At 40.3% G+C, this 26,206-nt stretch overlaps 1 protein-coding gene across 1 annotated transcript in view; it reads right to left on the bottom strand.

Moving 5' to 3' along the window:
• The window catches only part of LOC119916364 (signal transducer and activator of transcription 5B-like), a 47,099-nt gene extending 21,698 nt beyond the window's left edge, over positions 1 to 25,401 (bottom strand). Inside the window, exons 1-16 of the mRNA XM_038736353.1 lie at positions 25,235 to 25,401; positions 23,537 to 23,671; positions 17,990 to 18,146; positions 15,720 to 15,809; positions 15,459 to 15,636; positions 14,979 to 15,109; positions 12,350 to 12,501; positions 11,874 to 12,029; positions 7,026 to 7,205; positions 6,640 to 6,727; positions 4,437 to 4,559; positions 4,101 to 4,193; positions 2,378 to 2,584; positions 2,086 to 2,180; positions 571 to 713; positions 164 to 319 (exon numbers count right to left, since the gene is read on the bottom strand). Coding sequence (XP_038592281.1) covers positions 164 to 319; positions 571 to 713; positions 2,086 to 2,180; positions 2,378 to 2,584; positions 4,101 to 4,193; positions 4,437 to 4,559; positions 6,640 to 6,727; positions 7,026 to 7,205; positions 11,874 to 12,029; positions 12,350 to 12,501; positions 14,979 to 15,109; positions 15,459 to 15,636; positions 15,720 to 15,809; positions 17,990 to 18,146; positions 23,537 to 23,664 — 2,077 coding nt within the window. The 5' untranslated portion in view covers positions 23,665 to 23,671; positions 25,235 to 25,401. The remainder of the gene's footprint in view (positions 1 to 163; positions 320 to 570; positions 714 to 2,085; positions 2,181 to 2,377; positions 2,585 to 4,100; positions 4,194 to 4,436; positions 4,560 to 6,639; positions 6,728 to 7,025; positions 7,206 to 11,873; positions 12,030 to 12,349; positions 12,502 to 14,978; positions 15,110 to 15,458; positions 15,637 to 15,719; positions 15,810 to 17,989; positions 18,147 to 23,536; positions 23,672 to 25,234) is intronic.
• Between the last annotated feature and the right edge of the window lie 805 nt (positions 25,402 to 26,206).

The following is a 26,206-nucleotide window of genomic DNA, read 5'->3' on the forward strand; positions in this document are numbered from 1 at the left end:
AACTTATTCCACCATCTGCTATGACACCACCGAGTTAGATAAAATAAGTTAAGAAAATATTCTTCATTTCATTGAGGAACAGCATTTCATTTGCAGATGCTTGTATTTAGCTCACAGCAGTGATGTGGTTATGTAAATACATATAAGCATTGCTGATACATACAGAGTGGAGGGGTGTAGTATTTGGCGAAGACCTCGTCTTTGGGCCGGTCAGGGTAGAGAAAAAGAAGGTGGTTCAGGTCGCTGATGCGGTCAGCCAGGGAGCGAATGGAGAAGTCCTTGGTTGTATAAGGCAGCAGATTCCAGACCAGCCTCTCTCCTAGCCAAAGACAGAAAAAACAAAGACTTACAATCACTGTGTTTACAAAGTCCCATAATATGATACTGTCGCAGAGATTAAGAGGACTTATATACTACCTTGGGAATGCATGTATGAACATATTAGCACACAAACAGAATGAGGGGCTGATACTGACAGGAGACAATCGCACTTTAGCATTTCAGCAGAGGAAAAACTTCTATATGTGTATTGTTTCATAAGAGGGCCTTAAAAGCACAGCAGTTTGGTACCTGGTTTGTTGGGGTTCTCAGCCACCCAGGCAATGGTGATGCCTCCGATCTCAGAGTCACTGAATCTCAGCAGGAAGGTGCCGTTGGGTTTGGACAGCAACATGTCCTGTGCCTGCTGCTTGTTTACAAAGCCCAGGATGGCCCTATGCACACAAACACACATTAACACAAGGGTTTGGCAATGTGTACAAAATTTCCATCGGATGATGTCTACAATGAAACATCATGATGGACGTTGTCATCAGGAGCGCGGGCATCTTATGTGCATGTGTTCTCTCGCACAGACTGCACTCGGTAAAAAAAATGGTAGACTATTAATTTATGATACAAGTCGTGGTAGATATTTTACGCATGCAGCAGTGACCACACAGGGTGCAGATGTTGGTTTCAGTTTTTTGATAAGCTGCGTCATTAACAAGCCCAATTATATGGAAAAAAGACGAGTTCTCAGTCTTTTAGGAGACTGCCGATGGAGAAAATAAAGCAGACTAGGGGGGGGGGCTGGCATCGTCTATTGGCACCAACCCTAATTCACACATATCACTCCAGTGCCACTGCCCCCTCCCGGCCTCTGAAGGCAGAGATAAAGTTGTGCTTTTTTATTTGTAATGTTACAGTTTAAACCATATTTCAAAGTTGATGAAAACACGAGACTGGTTTAGAACAGGAGTTCAATAAATGCATCTGAACCAGTTGATCTCTTTAATAAGAACACCAACTATATGCTCTTCTGCTGAAAGGGGCAGTAAAATCTAAGAATAATTCAGGTTATTACTTTACAGTGAAATTTATTTTCTTGTATATTTTAGGGAACTGCACCAATGCCCATACCAGTTTCCTTAAAATTTCCCTTATTTTCAAATCCCAATGTTGACAGGTATGACAATGTCACACATCCAAGTGTGTCTACGTATGTAATGAAAGTAGTATAAAGGTTTAAGCCTTTTTTTGTCTATTTTCCTCTAAATGGGACCATAATTTAATAAATGAACATCATGCTGTGTTTTCAAAAGACTTGAAACTAGCGACTCAGACCATAAATTCATGTGAAAAGTGTTTAGTGAGGTAGAAAAAATCAGGTGAGAAAAAGGTCATTTTCTCTCAGACTCCAATGAAATCAGAATTGTTTTTTCGCAACCACTGGAGTCGCCCCCCAGCTGGTTCTTTGAAAGAATGCAGGGTTTACAGCACTTCACAATCGCTTCACTTTTCAGACCCAGAGGCTACGTCCACTTCTTATCTACAGTCTATGGTGTGGAGTTAGAAAGAAGTGAGCTTACCAGACCTCTGTAGGCCACTTGTCACCTTTGCTTAAGGATAAAGGCTCCAGGCTACACAACTTGCTACTAGCATAACACATTCAAATCTCTGACAAACTGTCAGTGGTCAAGTTACATCCAGAGCGACCATATCTCTGGTTCACACCCAACCACAGCCAGCAGTGATGAGTGCTGTGGTCAGAGGTAGTGAAACAAAGTCGGCTCTTGCAAGAAAGTTGTCAGCATGAGCAGTTACCCATCATTCCAGTGAGGCTTGAGATGTTTCTTCATGAGTTCCACAACTCCGTCAAACCACTGCCAGAAGGTGAAGTTGCGTCCAGGTAAGCTCTCCTGTACAAATTAAACATATTCATCATTAAGTTTACACGTACACAAGAAGCCAGGTTACTCTGGTTAATAAGTCAGACTATTCTTTTGTGTTTATGTATGTGTGTGTCAGAGCAATTAGAAAGATGGAGCAGTGGGAGGACAGGCTCTCTAGCGAAAGCTGAATTTTACAGTAAGCTGTGGAAACAAGCTGGTCTCACCCGGTTGAACTGGGCCCAGGATATGGTCATGTTGCGGTAGTCCTCTGGGTTGTTGCTGCTGCTTGTAAAAGCCTTCTGTGCCAGGAAGACCAGGTTATCCTCTGACAAGCCACGGCCACTGTGCATCTCAGCCTTGTACTTCATATTGAGGGCCTCGCACAGTTGAGGCCACAGCACCTTGTCTGGCACAATGAACGGCACCCTGCCCTGGAGAGGTGAGGATGGTTGAAAAATAAAGGGAAAAGGCAGGGCAGTAGAGGACTTTAGACCCTGACTGTCAGTTTTTTTGTTCAGTTGTCTCTCACCATATTCACCGTTTTGACAAAATATGGGGTAATGGCTGAATAGCACAAAGGGGACACTACCGGCCGAAACAAGACAACAGATTAAGATTTTACAAAAACACAGTAAGAAGTCCATTCAGAGTAATGAAATATGTTCAGTTCAATATAATAAATCAAGACATAAGTCAAAAAGCAGACATGTGGCACCACACTTAAAACAGAAATGATAAATGATCTGTCTGATTTTATGTTTCTTATTGTGAACAAATCCAAAAATAGTTAAAAATAGTTGCCATAGAAATGAGGGTAAAAATAATAATTTGTTAGAACACTTTTCTCAAAAGATTTCTTCCTACTCTGTCTATGGCTCTAAGCTCCAAGTCTTTAAAACCAACTCAAAAAGATCACTCACTGGCCACTTTATTAGGTACACCTTGCTAGTACTGGGTTAGACCCCCTTTTGCCTTCAGAACTGCTTTAATTCGTCATGGTATACATTCAACAAGGTGTTGGAAACATTCCTCAGAGACTTTGGTCCATATTGACATGAGACATAGTGTGTATGTTAGTGTTGTCTATACTGTAGTTTGTGTCTGATTGTGTTATGGTATTTTTGTACGAGTAAGTACATCGTGAGCAATGTACAATCCCGAGTCAAATTCCTTGTAAGTGTACGCATACCTGGCAATAAAGCAGATTCTGATATGTAAGTTGTCTTGACCATGTCTTCATACCTAAATGCATTGAGTTGCTGCCATGTGATTGGCTGATTAGCTATTTGTGTTAACAAGCAATTGAACAGGTGTACCTAATAAAGTGGCTGGTGAGTTTATAGATTCTTTTTATCTTTTTCCTTCTTTTTTAATCTCATTAATTTCGTAAAACAGCTGCTTACTGTAGTCAAACTGAGGAAATAGTGCAATTGTTGTGGGACTATTTTCAATGGCAGATTAATCCACATGCGGTGCCCTGGTGAGTATTTGGGGCAGCAGGACGGTGTGTGTGGTATTTGGAAAAAATAAACTACAGTGTGTGTGTTCATGGTGATGAATGATCATTTCACCCAGTGCAACAATAAGGCTCACTGATGAGTTGTTAATAGTTTTTGGATAATGAACAATGGAGCTTTATGGCACAGAGGAATATAAATATATAAATGTATTAGGCCTTTCTTTAGACAGGTAATATCATTGAGACACGTGTATCATGCTCCACAGAGACCTGGTAACAATACTTGTTAGTAGGATACATAGATTGTTGATTTGGCTCTGCACATGGGATTTGTCAATACAAAAATACTAATTATGGCAAGACTTTAGCATATTATGCAATCTACAAGCTGACATTGAATGTGAGGTTATAGTGAAATATCACTTGAGATAGTCACCACCTGACATGGTGAAGTATAAAAAGGCCATTGTGGTAAACAGCCAACTCACTGGCTCAGCGAAGGCGTTGTCCCACAGGACTGTTGCTGTGGCGTTGTTGTCCTGACTGCCATGGACGATCACTACCACAGGCAGGGATAAGGTCTGCGGGTTAGAGACACAACAAGAAGGACAGTAACAAGTTAAAGAGGAAGTATCTTCTGGATTCATAAACTAATCAATTATTAATGAATGTTTAAATGTTCCAAAGGAGACCAGGAGAGTGTAGATCAAATCAATAGCAGATGGCCCAGGAGTAAAGCTGATCAGTCAGTAACCAAGCAAGATCCCCAGTGCTGTTCAGTTACTATTTACAAGTATAAAAGTTCAAATGTCCTATCTGATTACTTTGACATGGAAGACCAGCTCGTTGCCCCCAACGCTGAACTGTGACTCAAACAGAACTGTGAACTTCTCCTCCGTCACTGACTCCGCACCTCGGCGGTCCGAACGCTTGATCCGCTTCAGTGACTTCAGTGACACACACACAGCAAAGACATGAAGAAGTGAGAAAAGATTAGAGACACATTCCTTCATGAAACAAATGAGTATCTGCATCTTAAATATCTGGAGACTGTCAGGCAGGCGTCTCTGATAGTGCTTGATTTGGTGACACAGACTTGCTTGTTTGACAGACAGAGGAATAAGATATATCAGGCTTTAGATGCACACACAATACTTGTTAGAGGGATTAGTTTATTGGTTTTATAGAATCTGTTGATAATAAATATAAAATAAATAAATATAAAACATGTTGATTATAACAACATACAATTACACCAGCTTTATCCTTCATTCTCTCATTTTGTTAAATATAATATTTCAATTGCATTCTCTATGCTATTGAAATTTTCTTTAACAACTTAACAAAGATCAGTGAAGTCCTATAGATGATCCTGTCTGTGTTTTGGGACGACTGGCCCAGTGATTTCAGACGAGATAAGTATTAAATAGGATTTTTAGAAAATTGACCTTAGGCCAAGCCATTTTCGAGATAACGTAAAACTTGACTATTACAGCATCACCTGAAGGTCACTGAGTTTCATTATATGTGCCCAAGCAGGGCCTTATTTACAGCACCAACATCCAGAAGACTGGGCTCATACTTCTGGAGAAGCATGTGCACATAATTGCCAGTTTTTGGGCCAGTTTCGTGTTTCTAGCTCATTCCAGCTCGCGGCAATTTGAGTCATGGCATAAGACAAATAATCACTAGAATATTTGCATTTTCTAAAGAAAATTTGTGTGATTGCTGTATCTGCTTCTGCTCTACGGCTCACCAACATTGCTAAGGGCAATGAAGAAAATGTCCCATTTAGTTATTTCTTTTTTTGTTTGTTTTTATAAGATATTTTTTGTGCATTTATTCATCTTTATTGGAGACATAGGAAAGTGGATAGAAGAAGGAAACGAGGGCGAGAGAGACACAGATTTGAACCTGGGCCGCTTTATTAAGGCCTCAGCCTTGTACATGGGGAGCGTGCTCTACCGGATGAGCTAAACTGAGCCCCAGTTATTCCTTTCTTCGTATAAAAAAAAAAAAACTGTGTCAGTTTGTCTAACTGTGTTGCAAGCTGTGTTGTAAGAAACTGTGACTAGATAAATTATATACATTTTTAACAGCAGATCAGCTGCACAGATGAGCACAATGCACACCATCACACACAGTTATTTCTTACTGTATAGCATTACATCGTTACACATAGTTTTAACTTAAGCGAGGCTATAAAGAAAATACAGTTGTACTGGCGGGGATACAGTAGTGCATAGAAGCAGGTTCCATGTTTACCAAACATAGAGGCGTTTACTCACAGAATGCTTGTCTGTCTATCTATTCAAATGCGGAGCACAGTGAAACCATGCTGATCTAAGTAGGGTGATGTAGACCTTGACATGCACTTTTAGAGGTAATGGATTACGTCTAACTATTAAACACACCCCGATTCTTTGGTTGAGAAAGAATGTTAAGCAAAAACTTAAAACTGGCTGGAGTGGGGCTGTAACAATTAGAAGACAATTTCAGTATTAGGAACTGAACATTGTGTTCATGTGTGCATTAAGCGCAAACACCAAACGGGCATTGCCATCTTGCACCATTGACCAACACAAACTTGATTTTCCCACTGCAGAAACAGACCATGGTCCAAATCATCTGTCAAGGAGCCAGGAACTGTAGATGTCACAGTTCATGAAGCTCAAAAAGACATTTGTTTGTCATCCAGTTTTTGACATCAACTAGACTGCCGATGCAACACACATCAACAGTAGGCTTTATTGGAAGGTATAACTGTGTATCGTCCGCATAAAAATGAGATGAGAGACAGCAAATAATATTATCTAGAGGGAGCACATGTAGTGGAAATACAATAGGACCAACAAATTATCTTTGAGGCACTCCAAACCTAATTTCGGACATGGTGTTCATAACCAAATGATGTAAAAAACAATCCTACCATTACTACTTAAAAACTTCTATCCGGTGGTGGACATTTTAAAATACTTAGTAATGCATCTCGTTTACACTCCTAAAAAGATAACCAGTAGGACTTACCATGTTTCTAAAGTGTGCACTAAGGGTACCAGTGGCCTGGTGATACTCCATCACACAGTTGTTGTTGAGGATTTCTCCACTGCTTTCACTAGCAGTGAAAAAAAAAGCAGTTAAAAATGATAAACACATTCTCAGTGACCATGGCAGAAGACATCAACAAAGAAGAAGGGGTTTACACATTTAAACAGTCAAAATCTCACATAATAACTAAACCACCATTTTTGTTTAGTAACTGCCAAAGAACCAATTAATTGCCTTTTAAAATCCAATAGGTGCCTGCTATAATCCCCCATTATTTCAGCATTGTATCAGTCAAAGTTCCATAATGTGTTTTACCAAAGCATTTATGATAATCACAAGTCTGCATGCTGCCATGTGCCCCTCACCTGTGTGTGCTCTCATTCTTCAGCAGAGCTTTGGCCTGCTGCTCACTAACAATGACAGCCTTGACCTGAGGTGGGTTCATGTGGACGTTGAGCTTCCCGCCAACCAGAAGGCGCACTGTGGCTGCAAACTTGGTCTGGGTCTTTAGCACCTGGGGCGGCTGCTTTTCAATGATGAATGTACTGAACAGAAAAGGGGACAATGAAATGATGGTCAATGTTTGCCTGAATGTTATCCAAAGGCAGTGATATTGATGTCTGGAAATTAGCTAAGTGTATGGAAGAGACTGTCAACAACATAATCAGGGAGAAGGCACAATGCTGATGACATTCTACAGCCACAGAAAACGAGCTTTTTGCCATGTACACAGCTCTCACTCCAGTTATACAATGAGAAAAATGGCTTGCAGTATTGGCCCCTGCACTCTATACTCTCACAGCAAGCTCCACAAGACACCAGCAATAAGCTGTCTTCAAGTCCACAAAGCACACGTAGACTAGATTGGTAAAGATCTATGACCTCTAGCAGGACAGAATCTGTACTTCTCTTGAATCTTAGGCTCAGCACTTGTTTATTTCCAACTTTTGCGCTGAGCAGCTTCCACTCATTACAAATCGCTTCTTTTCTGAAAGGGCCTTTATGGAAGAACGTAGTCCTCTCAAGACCTTCAGTCACTGAACATTTAACACTAGGCCTACATTCTGTTGCCTCCTTTTTTCTGTTTTGAGAAAATGTTGCCAGGTGTAAAACACTAACATAACGTCAAGAGCTTATAGACTTCCAGGACTATACCAATTAACTGCAACTGAGTTATTTATAACACTGTCTGAGAGATGTTTCAATTTCTTTCTATTATTTTCACTAACACTTATACATGTGGATGAGAGTTGATGACAACAGTTAAGTTTATTCCCTCCTTAATAACAATTTCCCCTGGGAGATAAATGAAGTTAAAATTCCTCTTACATTAATAATACTTAATAATATAATTGTTAATGTAATTAAATATTAATAATCAACTACAGTCATTACTAGTTTTGTGAAATTAATTAATGCATAATAATCGTGATTATTCCTCTGACAATAATCGTACCAACAAAATCTGTAGTCGTTGCATCCCTAGGTTGAACACAGCAGTGTTTCCCCTAGGATTTCTTTTGGCGGGGGTAGTAGACCCCCCCAAAACTGCCAGTGTGACGGCGCGGCCGTGTTGCGGATATGTGGTGTTGTCCTAGATGTGGCACACAAATTTTGGCCAATTTAAGCTCGTCACATTCTCCATTCTTCTTCGACATTTTTAATGCTTAAGTTATTCCATCCTGATGGAGCTTGCTTTAGTTATGCTACATTCACATATTGGATGACCAGATCATTGATAAGGCCCTATGAAATCTGTTTTAATTTTTGCCACATTCCAGTTTATTTTTATCCAAATTAGGTGTTTTCCATAATTTATTGGGGGAATTCTGTGTTTTAAAATTTAAGCACATTTTGTCATAAGAAAGAGTCTGATTGAAATTTCAACAAGAAAATAAATTAAATGTATTGTGCAAATATGCATATAGAAATATTCAAATGTAATGCAATTATTTATGGGGACAGATCACAATGAATGTGTTGTTACAATACATGTATTGTGAATTGTTCCCCATCAAAAAGATTATTACATGCTGCTGAACACACAGCATTAGTGGGTCTGACTGAAGGCAAAGCTTGGCCGGACACAACTTTTAGATTTTTTCAAACAGAATTTCTAACTCCGTTTACTCACATCTTGCATCTATCAATGTGGCTGCACTTTGAAGTGAGCTCTTCCTAGCGCGCCGTCTTTGATATGAGGGCGTGTGTGTGTGTGTGTGTGTGTGTGTGTGTGTGTGTGTGTGTGTGTGTGTGTGTGTGTGTGTGTGTGTGAGAAACCATGGAGCCCCACACTCTTTATTCAGTCATTGTAGATATGGAACTACACTACAGACTTTGAAATTCTGTAGTCCTACATAATGTGTGTCTCCTATATGAAAAGGGTGAAAATTGTTAACATCTAGGTATGCAAGGTACTTGAGAAGGAAGGAATTGGACATTTGTATGAATAAGACATATGATAAGATATATGACGGGGTCACCATATCAGACACATCATCTTGGCTATGGAGTCCATAAAACAATCAGAATTGGTGAACAGGTACCACCATGTGAGAGGCCTACATCTACAGACAACCCATTCTCACTCACTCGTCACATATAGACACTTGGTCAAGACGTTGCTTTTGAATGCCCTGGGTTACAATAACTACATACATAAGTTAACACGTAAGTGAAGTAACGTTGCTTGTGTTACGCAATTTATGAAACCTACGTAGCTTTAAAAAAATAAACAATGTCGACTCTTTGTTTCACACGGGAAACAAACACTGGTCTTCTGGTTGATAGTTCGGGTTCTGGCCTTCCATCCACCTCAACCACCTCCTTACTCTGTCTTTTCTGTTACATATAGTATACCTACCTTTAACATCCAAAACTAACCAAACAGGGCTTTCCCCTATGCGTTCATCTATGACGCAATGGGGATCCCCTGTGTGTTACAAACGGACGACAACGGGTTTTGACCATGCGTCCATGTGTGACGAGTTGGGAGTGAGAACGGGTTGCTACTGATAACAGTTATCATTCCAGGTGTACAGGGGGTGGCTCATGGTAGCAGCCCTGGCAACCTCCCATAAGATACCCCAGGGGTCATATTTGCATGAGACTCATCCATTTCTACAAAGCACATGTTGACTGGATGGGCAAACTCACCAGAGTAAAGACGTAGTCACTGTTGCACAATCAAGACATAATATGCATTGCTTCTCCTGAATCAATCGGAGGAGTCTCCTTTTCAGAACTCGGCTTTTAAAAAGTGGGAACCAGCTCACTACAACACTAAAGGGTTAAATATAGTTGTTGGGACCACTGGAACCCACAGATGAATCTGTTCATTTCAACTAGCATTGGTCAGTGTTTCTATGACCTGTGAAATCACCAGGTCAAGAAAAGGGTCGGTTAGCTTTTGCTTCACTTCATTTTCTCCTGGACTCGTCTTTACTGCAGCTGCAACGGTCTCCCTCTCAGTGAAGTCTGCTTGGAGTAGACACACCGAATCTAACGCTCTTTCTTACTGCAGCGATGCAAGGGCCCACCTGAGATCCCAGTAGTAGAGTTTAGTTAAGTAAGTAAGTAAAGTCTACCAGCTAATTTTTCAAGATACAGGAGGAACGAAGCAAGTCAGAGCAGAACTGCTAAACTCTGAGGAAAACAAAGGACGGAGCAACCGGGTTCCTCTGACCTGCAAAGATCAGAACCACAATTTCTGCTCATCCACAATGGAATCGGCAGCTAACACAGCAGCATCAAAGCAACCCTTTTCCCTGAATGGACTGGTAAAGTAAAATAACTTGGCATAGAATAGCTTAAAAGTGCACACGGCTAAGCATAGGACGGTTTTATCTTCATCAGTGTAACTTACATGAATTGGTTTGTTTTTTTGGAGGTTTATTGTTGAGATGCGTTTGTGATTGTTAGAATGTGGCTACCAAATAACCTAAGTTCATTTTAACTATACTCAAAGTACTTGTTACATTAACATGAGGGGATGTGATGATCCCAGAGCCAGCACAACAGCTCCAGATAGCAATTTTCTCAACTCTCCTGTTACGGTAGCTGAATGTCTGTAGGAAAAACAGGTAACGTTGCCTGACACACAAATCACGGCTGGAGTAGTGTTGTGTGGCTCGTTCATACAACAGACTTCTCTCTTTGGTATGAACTCCTTGTTTTTTCTTCTGAGTCCTCATTTTCAGTATTACCAATTTCTGAGTAAACTTTGCTCTCCTCTATGTTTGTATATTCTGAAAGCAAATTTCTTCTCTGCAACACCGGCAAGTGTGGAAGAATTTACAACGGTGACGTGAGTTTTAAGGTGGATATTAGTTTTATGTTGGAGATTAGTTTTAAGTTAGATATTTGACAGATGTCGATGAAATATCTAACTTAAAAAACATATCTAATTAGCGATGCAAAGCATCAGCCACTTGTGAAAATATTACCATAAAGTGTGGAATATTGTCATATCAAACAGCCCTATCGCTCAAATACACATACGTGCAAACACACACTCACACTTTCTTTGCCTATAGTTGTTTCAGCATATTGTTGCACTTGTGGTATCATTTGGTACACTGATAAACACATTTAGTAGCTTTTGAATATACACGCCGGCCTGTTTACACAAGAGTGAATGCTGCCAATCTCTATGTCCAAATCCTTTAACTTACTAGCTTTTGATGGTAGTTTGGATTGTAAAATTAATAGTCTGATAAGACTGAATCAATTATTTTGTTGTTTCCCTTCTTTAAGGGTGGTGCACCTGAGGAACTTTAAATATTGAACAAAGTTTTTTTTTTTTTTTTTTTAATTATCTTTGGTAATTCTGTAATTCTGCTAAAACTTATTGATTGCACCCTCCCAATTTCATGCCCCTCTAAAACATTTTAAAGGTGGGGTCAGCAATTCAAATCCAGCACGTCTTTTTGTCAAATTCAGTCAATATCTCCTCACAGTCCGCTATCTGTACCCCGCCACACAACACTATTCCAGCCCTTCCAGCCATGATTTGTGTGTCAGTAACGTTAAATGACTTGCTCATGGACATTCAGGTAACTTTCTAGTTCAGCAAGACATGCTGTTGTTGTGGTGTTAGCTATAGTAGCAGGACAGTTGTGAGTGTCGTTGTGTGTTGTTGATTGCTCTGTATCATGGTGTTGGATTTCTATAGAATCACATACCCTACCTTTAATCCCAAACATAGTTCTCACCTGGTAACCAGGGCGGAGATGATATCAGTGATGTCAGCGTTGAGTTTGCTTAGCAGCTCTTCCATGGGGCCCGGCAGAGGAAGCTGCTGGGTTAGATGTTCACAGCGCCGGATCTGCTGCCGGTTCTGCCAGATCATATCAGCCAGCTTTTCACACCTGGTGGACAGGGAGAGGAGGTTGAGATACCACCACAATGTGGAAATCAAGGAGAAAGAGAAGAAAATGACAATGGGTTCCTCTATGCAAGTATATTATGCATTAATTTATTTATTTTTTTTCTCCATGTCTATGTATTTTATAGATATGTGAATTATAATGTTTTATCAAAGAGAACACCTTTTCTGAATAAAAAATATTCGACAAACTTTTTTTATCTCACAAAAAGGTCATGTTTGAGGTAGGTCAAACTATTTAAGAAAATCGCAACCCTATAATATATTATGCCAGTTAAAATAATTACTAAGTCAAGTATATACCAGGACTGGAGAACATCCAGTCCCCCCTCATGAGGACCCCCGTTGCCCGCCAGCTGCTGCCTCCTCTTCCACAGGATGAGCTCCTCATCGAGGATCATTGTCTGCTGCTTTCTCAACATGGCCAGGGTCTTCTGGTGTTGTTCTGACAGGTCCTACCAACACACCACCAGCCATTTACAGAGAATCATTTGCATATGTAACCGAGCATGTTAACAATCAATCAAGAGCAAAGGATAAGCGAATAGAAAGTGAAGTGAGTAGCCAAAAAGTGAAATGGTTTCTACTGCATAGTTCAACAACTTGGGCCCCTAAACTACCAAGTTGTCTTGGAGGATACCGGTCAGGACATAAGAGCTGTGCATGTCTGCAACCTTAAACCTTTCTACCCTAGTGCTGAGTACGGACAAAGAAAATACTAGTTCATTAACATCAACACCCACAATGAAGAAATGTCACTTTGCTACAATGTAAAGTAGTGAGTGTACAGCTTGTATAACAGTGTAAATCTGCTGTCCCCTCAAAATAACCACAATAACCCTCTTGGGCATGGAGTTCACCAGAGCTTCATAGGTTGCCACTAGGGTCCTCTTCCACTCCCCCATGATGACATCAAGGAGCTGGTGGATGTTAGAGACCTTGCACTCCTCCACCTTCCGTTTGAGGATGCCCCACAGATGCTCTATAGGGTTTAGGTCTGGAGACAAGCTTGGCCAGTCCATCACCTTTACCCTCAGCTTCTTTAGCAACGCAGTGGTCGTCCTGGAGGTGTGTTTGGGGTCATGATCATGTTGGAATACTGCCCTGCAGCCCGGTCTCCATAGAGAGGGGATCATGCTCTGCTTCAGTATGTCACAGTACATGTTGGCACTCATGGTTCCCTCAATGAACTGTAGCTCCCCAGTGCCAGCAGCACTCATGCAGCCCCAGACCATGATGCTCCCACCAACATGCTTGACTGTAGACACACTTGTCTTTGTCTTCACCTGGTTGTCGCCACACACGCTTGACACCATCTGAACCAAGTAAGTTTATCTTGGTCTCATCAGACTACAGGACATGGTTCCAGTGATCCATGACTTTAGTCTGTTTGTCTTCAGCAAACAGACCAATTTGATGTGTGTCGTATGGTTGAACCGCTTTTTGGTCTTGGCCACCGTGCTGCAGCTCAGTTTCAGGGTCTTGGCAATCTTCTTATAGCCTAGGCCATCTTTATATAGAGCAACCATTCTTTTTGTCAGATCCTCAGGGAGGTCTTTGCCATGTTGACCTTCCAGTGACCATTATGAGGGAGTGTAAGAGTGATGGCACCAAATTTAACACACCTGCTCCCCATTCACACCTGAGACCTTTTAACACTAAAGAGCCACATAACACTGAGGAGGGAAAATGGCTAATTGGGCCCCAATGTGGACATTTTCACTAAGGGGTGTACTCACTGTTGTTCCCAGCGGTTTAGACGTTAATGGCTATGTGATGTGTTATTTTGAGGGGACAGCAAATTTACACTGTTATACAAGCTGTACACTCACTACTTTGTACTACTAAGTGTCATTTCTTCAGTGTTGTCAAATGAAAAGATAGAATCAAATATTTATAAATGTGTGGGTGTACTCACTTTCGTAAAATACTGTTTATATAGTGTCTATGTTGTATTCCCTCGTCAGCCTGTGTCATTGCATAACTACAGTGTGTGTGTGTTGGTGGTAATTTTTTCAGTATTTTTTAAATTTTATTTAGTCTTATGCCACTCACATCATGTTGTATGTGAAACCAGCATTAGTCCTGTGCCAAATACCCTTGTTAGTTTTTATCATTATTTTAATCAAGTTTTAGTTGATCAACACTTGGACCTGTCAGAATTGAGGCCCTGTTTCTACTGTCCTCCTTGCTTTAGTTAATGCGGATTACCATTACCGGGAATAGCGACAGAGGCATATTTGAAGATTGTGTGATGGGACAGAACCATAGCTTGGAACACTGAATGTTCCACATTCAATTGAGCTCCTGTCTGCACCTGAATTGAGGAAGATCAATTATGTTATCATGGAAGATGAGGCCTTCTTCATGAAGCCATACCCTCTCTACGCATCTTGAAGAGGACAAGTGCATCTTGTCAAGAGCGTGTTGCATATCAGAACATGTGTTCCACATTCAGACCCAACGTCCGTTTCAGAGTTTATAAAAGTCCAAAGAAGGTGAACTCAGATCTGGCAGACAGCATCATAAGAGCAACTTGCATATTATACGTGATCAAGGAGAAGGCCAATACCAGCACAGCATGAGATGTACAGCCAGCATCAGATACAAGCAGCTCAGACTCTAACGGAACAGTTGCTGCTCCACCAAATGACCCAGCAGATTGGCTCAGTCCTCACAGACTTTATGAGGAGTAAATTAGTGCACATAGGTCCATTCAAACCAGCACTGGATTTTTCTTACCCTAAAGACAGGTCCAGAAAAGGTTTCCATTTAGGTTTATTACAGAGACTGTTTTAAAGGAGGGAGCACTAAGGTGTGTTGTTTACATGATTGACACAACATGAGGATGTTTCTAATTTTTAAACGTGTGAAAATTTCAGACAAATATGAACAATATGGTTTATGATGTTAATGTGGCATGTCTTCATACAAGCCTGTATTTCTGTAGTGTGCTGGCCTCTCTGGTGAGCCAGGCCTCCACAGTGGCCCTCTTGCTCTGTAGGGTTGTCTCCCGCTGGGTGCGCTCGGCTGCAGGCAGTGAAGACAGGCTGCTCAGCTGGGCTACAGCAGGGAGGAAGAGAACGCAGAGCATTACAACCACACCAGTTATCAGAATAAAGCTGTTCACTTTTGTGTAAAGAAGGTAACTTTGGTAACTGTTAACTAGCCCTTGCAGGTCTGTTTCTACTAAGATATGTGTGATGGCCAGTGGGTTCTGTGCTGGTTAAGGTTACAGGTGTACATTCAGTATTACTGTTCAGTGGAAGCTATTTTTGGACTGGGAGTTCTATTTTAAATCAGCAGGATGCAAAAATGTTTTGTGCATGTCTTAATGTTTGTGTTTGTTTGTTTGGTGTGTGTGGTGTGTGTGGTGTGTGTGTGTGTGTGTGTGTGTGTGTGTGTGTGTCACCCTGGATGCGTAGATTCTCCTGGTACTGGATGATGAAGTACTCCTGGCTGTGCTGCAGCTTTCTCAGTTCATTCTCAGTCTCCTGTGTGGCCAGGCGAAGCTCCTCAAAGGCCTGGTTGATCTGCTGGTGGCGTTGTGACAAGCTGTCCATGGCCTGCCCGCCACTCCCAGAGCTGGCCTACACACAGAACATATAAAAAGGTCCAGATGTTGCTTTCTTCAGTTTGGTTCATAAACATCAAAAATCTCTTCGACACTTACATTTGTAGCTTCTTGAACCAGCCTCTGCTCTGAGTGCAGGATGTGTTTTATGCAACGCACCAGCTCTAAAGGGCAGCGGTCATAAGTGCTCTGCAGAGATAACACAAAACAAACATACATAATTACACACACCAATCATTATTAAGGTCAAGTAGTTAAACTCAATACCATACCAACATTTTAGCCAATATTAGAGCGCAGGTACAAGGTAGAGGCAACAGCAAGACAACCACCAAAAAGGGAATGGTTTTGCAGGTGGTGGCCACAGACAATTGCTCTCTCCTAATCTGGCCTGATTGATTTCTCTCTAGTTTTGCGTTTTGCTAGTGTCCTTGTCACACATGCTGTTCCTTTATGCGAGGAGGAACAGGAAGAGTACTGCCACAGCCCTACAAAATAACCTCCAGCGGGCCACTAGTGTGCATGTTTCTGACCAAACTGTCAGTGGCAGGCTCCAGGATGGTGGATGGAGGGCCTGATGCTCTCTAGTGGGATCTGTGCTCACAGCCCAGCGCCATGCAATTAGCATGCATGCATGACTCATAAGAGTCTATAGCATGCATCAGTTACTGTCATTTCTATAAAATTGTTGACTCATAAAATAATCACATTGTAAGCAATTAAAACATTTGCAATAATCAACCTTTCTGCTTCATATTAAAAGAATGTGACCAATATTTTATTGTTTCACAATGATCTACATTCCACACATTGTTTATACATACATGTCAGGACCAGTTCTTAGATTACTTAGTAGCAAAAACATGCATTTGCCTGTTTCATTTCAAATTCTTGGAGAGTAGCTGGGCACTAATGAAAGGTGTTCAAGCCTACGGTTGCATCAGTGTTGATGTTTAGCTACAGTAGTACATTGTGGAAGTAAGCATTGATCTAGTTACCAGGTTGCATGTTGAAACTTGATGTTCTGTCAGCTATACACTTTGTGCACAATTATTAAGCAAGTAAGTACTCTGTATGAACAATTACCTCTATGCATATTTTCCAACTCCAAACCATATACATTAGAATGCTCATTGGAGTTAATCATTTCAAGCGATATGTATTTGTGTAATGAGGGAGGGTGTGGCGAAAGTTAATGACACAAAGTGTGCATGATTATTAGGCAGCTTCATAACTTAAAAATGGGGGGGGGGAGAAGAGATTTAAATGACATTGAAAAGTCAAATTGTAAAAATACCATTTAGACGGATGCACTCTTTAAATAGCTAATCCTTTGAGGCGTGTCCACTGGACAATCAAACATTGTATTGCGAGTAGTCAACTGTAGTGCAAAAAGCTCACGGAGAAGAAAAGGCACAAATGAACTTGATGAAGTTGAAGATGAAGATGAGGAGCCAAGAAGGCTGAAAAACAACCACACAAGTTGAAGCGTCAAGATTGGGCAAAGAAATACTTAAAGACAGATTTTTTTATGGACAGATGAAATGAGAGTGACTCTTGATGGATGTGCAGAGTAATATTGATAAAGCTGGTCTGATCAATCAAATCCACCCATGTGTTCGTCGTACTCAGTAACTGCTGTGGGACAGGCTTGATGTCTTTGGCCATCTTGTTGTTTCACCCGCTTCCGCACAACTTTACCAGTGTGAAGTGTGGGGTAGGGTTGGGCCGATAGACGATGCCATTGGCCATCGGCGATGGCTGACAGACATCACAATGTTGAGTCGGCAACGTAATTTTTTGATTGTACTTCAACTGATCTCCAAATGGACCCTGATTACTTTGATAATCCTCTTCATCCTGAGAATCAAATCCATTAGGTTCTGAAACCCCTCCCTAATACTCCTCACTACTCTACAAAAGTGCTACAGGAACTTCGCTAACAGCATACTTCCGCGCTATTTTCTCTACTTGTCGTCTTGTTCTTCTTTTTCAATATTTTTTTGCGGACTTTCCTTAAACTGCAGTGTTTCTCTGCAGTTTAAGGGGATGGGTAGGTCTGTGATTTCCTGTGATGTCCATTGGTTAGCAAACACACAAACCCACCAATTACAGTGATAGAGGAGGGCTCTTCTCTTCCTCCATGCTCGCTGTGTGAGTCACATTCAATCTTGCAAGAATAAAGACTCATAAGAGTCTATAGATTTTGACAATATCTGAACCACATTTCTGTGCTATATTGTCACAGAGATATTAATAGAAAAATCGAGTAAGCGTTGCAGCTTGTTTTGTGTTGTATTGTATTTCAAGTTTCCCATTTGGCTAAATGAAATGAATGAACTCCCTCATCTTACAGAGATGACTGGTACCTTGAGCTGGTTGGCGTAGTGGCCAAGCTTTATCTTGAGCAGAAATCCATCCTCTCCTCCCTGAAGCTGGGCTTTCCTCTGCAGCTCAGCCACCAGGTTGTCCAGCAGACGCTTGGCTTTGGCCTCCTCCGCTGGGTTGTCCAACTCCACTGAATCCCTGTGAAATGATTTTAGATTTTTAAACAATCTAAAGTAGGGCTGAAACAATTCATAGATTAAATCAATTACTAAAATGCTTTGTTTAATCCATATAACTTTATAGCACACTGTTTCACACGGACATTTATTACTGTCGCACATCGCCCTTACACTGTGAACACGATGTGATTTGATGTTGATGATGCTGCAAATTGGAGGAAGAGAGAAAATAGTGAGGGACGAAGAATAAAGTGTCCAAAGTATGGGATTATTTCAAGTTAAAAGAAAACCACTGTAATGTCAGTCTGTCCACCGTAAAACAAAACTTATGTCTCCTACCAACAGCACGACGGCACCTGACCAGGTGATGAATTGTTGAAATAATCGAGTGACAGATAGAAATATTTGGCTAGCTTAGGACTAAATAATGTACAGAAAGCTAATCAACTTTGTCTCTAAAATATCTGATAAATAAGACCTCACGCATTACAGGATGTTATGATAATAAACTTTACTTGACTGACTGACTTCCTGCTTTGTTACAGTGCAGACGCTTTTTGCTCCCTCTTCCGCTGGCATACTTTTGCTGATATTCTTGTTTTTTCTGTTAGAAATTATGGTTGTAAATCATTGCGACTGTAATTTATTCGGATAAAGAATGTTATCACATTGGAATAACAATACTACTTTAGCATGGACTCAAAACAGTAGACAAGAGCCTGCTAACACACCGTTAAGAGTAAATCATTCCTCTGGGAAATGGGAGGAAGATTACCAAGCAGATCGCAGTGTCCTGAGATCTTTGATGCAACTGGCTGGCCTCATCATCCAGCCAGAGTGCCTCTTGACTGTTGTTAGTAGGACACAGCCGTGGACAGCACCAACGGGGGCAACAAACTTCCCCAACTACCAGGTTTTCTGGGACCACAGACATCTTTTTAGGGCAGATTGACTTTGCCTTAACAAGTCAGTGGTAAAACTGCCTCTAAGCTAATCTCTAACCAATTTTACTTTCTGCTTCACACATCTGTTCCCTCTGCCAAGGACAAGAGGAATCAAAACACGAAGACATAACACAGTGAGGCAGAAAGCTTGAAGGAGAACCACCTCAGCCTGAATAAAGAGAGCTTTGATCATGGGAGACATCAGAGCCCAGAGGTCTTCTCCCATCTCACCAACAACCACCTGTGGGGAGTCACCTTCTTCAACACCCCAAACCCCATCCAAATCACCCTTCTCCCCCCTCTTGGGAGTTCAATGACCACCCAAAAGTGCTGGTCACTGCTGAAACCAAACTTACCCCGCCCTACTCCATTTTCTCTCCCCTAAACTTCCACCACTGGCATCCCCCCCGAAGATGATGTCAAAATCATTCTCTTATTCACTATTGGCTCATGACTATTCCCAGGACAAGCTGGGGCCCAGTGTGCCAGCAGTTTTCAAAATTCCTGTCTTGGTAGGTCATAGAAAAAGAAAGTTGAATCTGCTAAAAACAGGAAGCACTTAACAGATTCTGCAAATTTAGAAAATCCAGTATCTACTCCTCGTCAGCCATAGCCTGCCACAAAACAATTGGGCAGATAATGCTTTTAAATCAATAAATGTAACCTATTTAAATGTCAGGTCTTTGGCAGGAAAAACATTTTAAAAATCGATGAATTTGTCATCGAACACATCTTAATTTCATGCTTGTTACTGAAACTTGGTTAGACCAAGATAACAGAGCAGCTTAAACTGCGGATTGATTTGTGGAATTTGACAAAAAAGCTATTAACAGTAAAACGTGGAATATCATGTAATCTGCCAAAATGTTGACGCAATTTATAAAAATTAGGAGTTTCTCAGCATTATAAGCATATTGCCCACAACACTTAAGGCAAAACCATGCTTTTATGTTATGGTGTTTGCAAGCTGCCTCTGTCCTCTCTATCAGACAGTTATTTGAAAAGTAATCAAAACCAAAATTCAGAGCCTCTAACTGACGTAAATTTTCCCATGCAGATTATTTCTGTTATTTAATCCTGATAATATTGTGTGGGTTCATCTACTTTCCCCATGAAACACCGCGTATAGTCACATGACTCCGAACCGTCCAGTCCTGCTCAGCCTTCAGCAGTGTGCCACTGTGCTACCAGTTTCTACTGTTGTTAGCTTCAGAGGGCACCCAGTTACTTTATTCCAGCTATCGTTGTACTTTATACTGTGAACAAACATTTTTAAAGTAGTTGTCATGCTGGCAGACCTGACAAAATATCAATTTATTTGCTTAACAAATCTGCATAATTTTGAGTCCTTTATTGCAATTAAACACAGCAAAATGTTAAAAAAAAACAGCTGCAGTAATGGCAGGTTGTGTTTACTGGCATTACTGCATTGTGTCTGAACACTCTGAAGTAGTCCAGTGATAAAACCCACATAAGGAAAGCGACACGTGGAAATACCGGCATGCCAGCTGTGGCTTTTCACTTTTTCACGTTCCTCTTGGCAGATCAACTCAATCCCCCTTTCGGCTCCGTAACGTTACCTTTCAGACACGAGGCAAGCTGCATATTGCAACAATCCTCCCGGAAAATAAGGCAGTGTGAAAGTGGCCATTTGCTTTAGGTTGTACTAATCAATGCTCGTTCCATGATAATGTTACACTGACTGCGTTTAGTTGATGTGATCTGTGGGATCTGATGTGTTGGTCTGATTTCTTGCAGGCTAAAATCAACACTGACATACCGGTGGTACACAGGATTATAATATGGGTGCATTAGTTGGTGAAGTATTGTGGAAAGCCATAACATTACAACTGTAGTAGGCTATACTATAGTAATCATCTGTTTCTTGTTTGGCCTGATGGGCTTCAGCACATAAAACTTTGTGGTTGGTTTTTATCCTTACGTGGAGTTTATGTTGGAGTCTGTGTTGCGCTGGGAGCCAGGTGGTGGTTTTGTGGTGATCAAATCAAGAATGAATGCCAAAGCCTGGGAACCAGACAAATCTCAAGCAAGCTCATGTTTTATGTGCAATTCTGCATTCAGCATTCTGTGATGTTATAACATAACAAATGTTAGGGATAATCTTTGTTTATGTTATGTATTTCTTTAAAGAAAGGGAAAGAGAGAAAATTGTTCAAAATATCAGCACATCAGATTTAAAAATGCTTAAATATCGAAATCAATCTTAAAAATCCCATATCGGTCGGGCCCTACTTTACTTTGGCTTGCTGTCTGTCAAGGGAACTGATTTAAAACATGGCTGTTGGTTTATAAAGCACTGAATAGTTTAGGGCCAAAATAAATCTGTGATCTTCTGCTATGTTATGAACGATCCAGACCTCTCAGGTGGTCTGGGAAAGGTCTGCTTTCTGTCCTAAGAGTGAAAACTAAACCTGGAAGCAGCATTCAGTTTTTATGCTCCATATATCTTGAACAAACTCCCAGAAATCAGCGGCTATGCTGAAAGTCTCTGTTCTTTTAAATCAAGGCTGAAGAATTTTTTTGCCGCTGCCTTTTATTAAATCAAATCTGAGGCTTTGCACTGCAACTTCTACTCTTCTATTTTACTCTTTTTTCATTGTATTGCAGAGGTGTGGACTTGAGTCACATGACTTGGACTCGAGTCACAAAAAACGATTACTTTAGACTCGACAAAATCAAAGAAGACTTGTGACTTCACTTGGACTTGAGACTTCTGAATGGAGCTGACTTGACACCCTCCCTCCCCAAATATAAATTATGATATAGAAGAAGAAAGAAAAAAAAAAAAAAAAAAAAAAAAAAAAGTGCAGCGCATCAACACAGCGTTGAGCAGTTAATTAAATTTTAATCTCAATTACAACTTTGGCTTCCACCGATTATAAAAACTAGTTCGTTAAGATAAAACGATAATTGTGCCGCAAGCCGTTTCACAATGACACTCATTTTGTCTAAAATCCAGCGCCCCCCTTTCCTTTACAGTCGAGGCTCTCATCCCTCCATAAAAGCCCAAACTCCCTCTCAGCAGTTGTGATGTTTAGTTCAGCTTGAGACAACATAATGGGGTTGTAACTGCTTTAATTTCCTATTCAACCTTGCTTAAGACTATGGCATTTGTTTACACTGCCCTGTAGGCCAAAGGATAAGTGTGTATAGTAAATGGATGAATGGATAGGCTAGTTATTCTAAACCAGGTGTGTTCAGTGTTGCTTTACCTGGTCGGTGCTTGTAAAATATCCACTGTGTCTGTGTCTTCTAACGTCAAACCGATATATAGTTTTCTCACAGTTGGTTTAGGTCACGGCATCCCGACAAAACACCATGCTTTTATTTCAATGTTCTGTAATGTAACTTTGTCAACTCGAGAAGTTCACCCGTTACCTGCTCTGCTCCACTCCGTGTACACGCACACACACAGCAAAACTGCGCTGCTGTCGTCCTCAGTTGCATTACTATTTCTTATTTCATGGGCTATTAGGGATTTTGGTATAACGCATTTAATATTTTTTTTAAAGAGTATTACATTTTAAAGGTTCAAGAAATGAAAGATGTGTCCCAAGAAAGTCAGTGATCCTGTTAAATAACTGATCTCAGTATTGACCAAAATAATTGTGATTATGAGGGTTTGAAAAAAGATTTTACTTTATTTTACACATGTATATTTGTTGAAGAAAGATTTTATGTTGAAATAGAATGTTCTAAAAATTTTAAGTGATCCACTGTTTGGCATGTTCTGACCATAAAGAATAGTGTAACCACAATTAACCATCTGGTTTCTTCAACTTTCATTCAGGAGAATTAAGCCTTGAAACTTGAAAGAAATAACTGGACTTGACATTTTTGGACAGGGATCGTTTTCATTTTAAAACTCTGTTTTTAAACAAAAACGTTGTTCTGTGGATGTAGCCTAAAGGTCTGCGTTGCCTACTCTTGTAAAAACACTACACGTTGTTGTGCTGCTTTATGTGTTGTGTGTCTGCAGAATCTGTTTGCCCACTGCACATGATAACACGATACATAGTTTAGTAACCCAACCAACATATCTAGTCATGGAATTGCTTGTAAAAGAACAGGAGAACCCCTAGAGACTCCTACACAAGACTCCTCTGTTTTATGTAAATTGTGCATGGGGTCATACTTTAAAACTTTGAATGCACATTTGATATGTTTTTTACATGTTTACATAAGACATTGGCTGTCATGATGTTAATGCAAAGAAAAGTTGCATTACCTTTTAAATGCGGTATAGGTTTTTAGACCCTGACAGGAATAATATTCAGGGGCAATCATTCAAGATAGATAGATAGATAGATAGATAGATAAAAAAAAAAAGATTATATTACATTATGTCATAAAGAAAATTTAACGACAAAAAAACAAAAAACAGGCAGCTTCTGTCCAAAGGGATTGATAACACCATTGAAAAATAGCAATATCAACTGCATACCAGAGCTGGCTCTCAATCCACTGGGCCAGGTAGTGTCGCACCTCAATGGGAAAATGCTGACCATACAGTGCCTGCATCTGGTGCAACGCCTCACCCTGCAGCTGCTGGGCCTGGATCCACATTGCCATGGTGCTCCTGTGGAAGCAGGAGAATGGCAGGAGAAGATATGGAGAGAAATTATACTCAAAATGGTCACATGTATTACATGATCTACAAATTAAAAATGCGATTTACAAATTTGTGTTCTAATACACAGGCAAATGCAAAGTAATTTTAACACAGTTTTACAAATGCACTTCATAAGCTGAATAAATATTATTATTTTAACTTTAACTTCTGTGACACTCACCATTGTATTCTGTATAAGAAAACTGGTTGGACCTCTCACAAAGCCCTTATTGGACCACCCTATATTTCATCTATGGAATGGACTGCGGGACAGTACCAAACTCGCTCTAACCGTCTTAAGCTTCAAATCCCACAGTTTATTCTGAACTTGGAAAATCTGTCTTTAGTTTTTTTGTACCAAAAACATGCAATTATCTAAATAAGATTCTGAAGATTGACACTATCACTACCCCTTTACAATTTAAGACCATGATCTCAAACCACTTCAAGTCTCCAATTGTTTTCACTGAGAATTTCTAACTGTGTATTTGTCTATACGTCAACATCATTACAAATGAGGGAAACCTCAATGATTCTTGAGGATTAAATAAAGGGTAGAATTAAATTCCCAGATCTGTACCTTAAGCCACTGCTGTTTTGAACACTAATGTGGAGGCGTGGCTGCAGTAGGATAACAGACTGCCAGCAGACCTGGGACCAGCTGACCACCTGCTTCTTAACAAATCATGACTGCATAAAATATTAAATAAATTAAAGTATTGGGATGAATGTATTCAAAGGGAGTAAAAGTAATGATTTTTCTCCAAAATTCTACTCAAGTAAGAGTAAAAAGTATGATGTATTAAAAATGTTGGACTCGTGACTACCCACTAACAGACTTAAGGACATTTCCAGAGAAGTGATGTTCAATAACAACAGAATTCAATAAATAATATAGAATTTATAAGGGGGTTCCACCTCAGTACTAGCATATTTTTGTCAACTTTAAGACTTGAAAGTAGAATAAGTGTAGATTAAAGCTGAGACTACTTAAGGAATTGCTTGGTGACATGTGTGACTATTTAGCCAAACAAATGTTTAAAACAACATGACAAACTATGCCATTTAGCCGAGAAAACTCATTACAAGAGGAGAATAATAGTAACGTCAGTCCACTTATTAGGCTACAAAGTCCTCTGTCTAAGCTGAAAGCGGAACGTTTCAGTCTGCAGCATGGAAGCTTGCTCTCCCAACAAGTTTGAGAGATAGCTTAAGTTAGCTTGTTAACTTTACTGTTCATTGAGATTGACTCGTTGGCAGGACATTATAATGTTATGTAGCAAACTTGCAAATGGCTATCTCTGTGTATTGCTGAACACACACTGAGTGGGAAAACAGTGAATTTACATTAAGTGAGTTACTTTAGTGGTACAAGGCACCTTCACGTTAGCTAGCTATCGAAGGGAAGCTATTCGACTAGCTAGCATAGTAGAAAAGCCCACTCAAACACTACAGCGCTCGACCAAAACTATACTTTCATGCGCCACAAGTGGTTAACAGCTAACGTTAACTGTAACGGCTTCAACTCACCTTTCAAGAGACTGCAGCAGAGCTTATAGCAACACCATAGACGAGCAGCGGACAGCACACATGCACTTTCAAACCCAATACAGGTTAGTTGGTGTACATATCACATCGCCAACTTCTTACTGCCTTCTGGTTTCTGGCAAAGCAGCTGTTGTTGACCAGCATCAAGCCAGAACTGAATATTTCACACAGCTTCCGATTTTAAATTCCAAAATAAAACAGTTGTTAAACCACATTGATATTTCTAATATCAGTTTATTCACCGATTATTATGTTGTTGTAGTTTACTCTGTATATAATATACTACATACATGTTTTAATGGACAATTGTGGGTGTTATTAAATTTAGATTTTCGTTTGAGTACAGAAACCCTCCATTTCCGGTCGTATTTACACTTCAGAACAGACGGCGTCTGACAGCTTGGTACGCATTCCATCCGTTTTGCGGCAAGTCCCGCCCTCCACTGTTGTGATTGGCTAGTAGCCTGCTTGATTCAGCTGAATGACTTTCTTTGAGAAATTTTTGGGATAGAAGTACTGGTAAATGGAATGGAATGTCTTCACTATTATCAAATGCATGTTTGTCTAGTTGAGCATTTTTTACCTCCCTTTCTATGGGCACAGGTACACACTGGCAAACTGATGCAAGCCTAATGTGGGCTGATTACATTTGGCAGAGGCCAAGACCAAGTGGAATCTGAAACAAGACTCTGGGGTTCATTCCAGAAGGAGACATGACAAAGAAAATGCCTGAGACAAAGGTATGGAAACATGGAAATGGAAATAGATTCACAACTAAATTCATTACACAAAGTAAATCACAGTTTGAGAGCAAAGCTGCACAAAAAAACACATTAATATTTCTAATATCAGTTTATTTATTATTTCTGATTATTAAATATAGTGCTATTATGTAGTGTAGGTGAAATAATACATACATACATACACTCTGTAGATATAGGTATTTAAAATATA

This window comes from Micropterus salmoides, unplaced genomic scaffold (genome assembly GCF_014851395.1).
Source record: "Micropterus salmoides isolate LMB-PRFRI ecotype aquatic unplaced genomic scaffold, ASM1485139v1 Ms_hic_scaffold_21, whole genome shotgun sequence".
Classification (NCBI taxonomy): domain Eukaryota; kingdom Metazoa; phylum Chordata; class Actinopteri; order Centrarchiformes; family Centrarchidae; genus Micropterus; species Micropterus salmoides.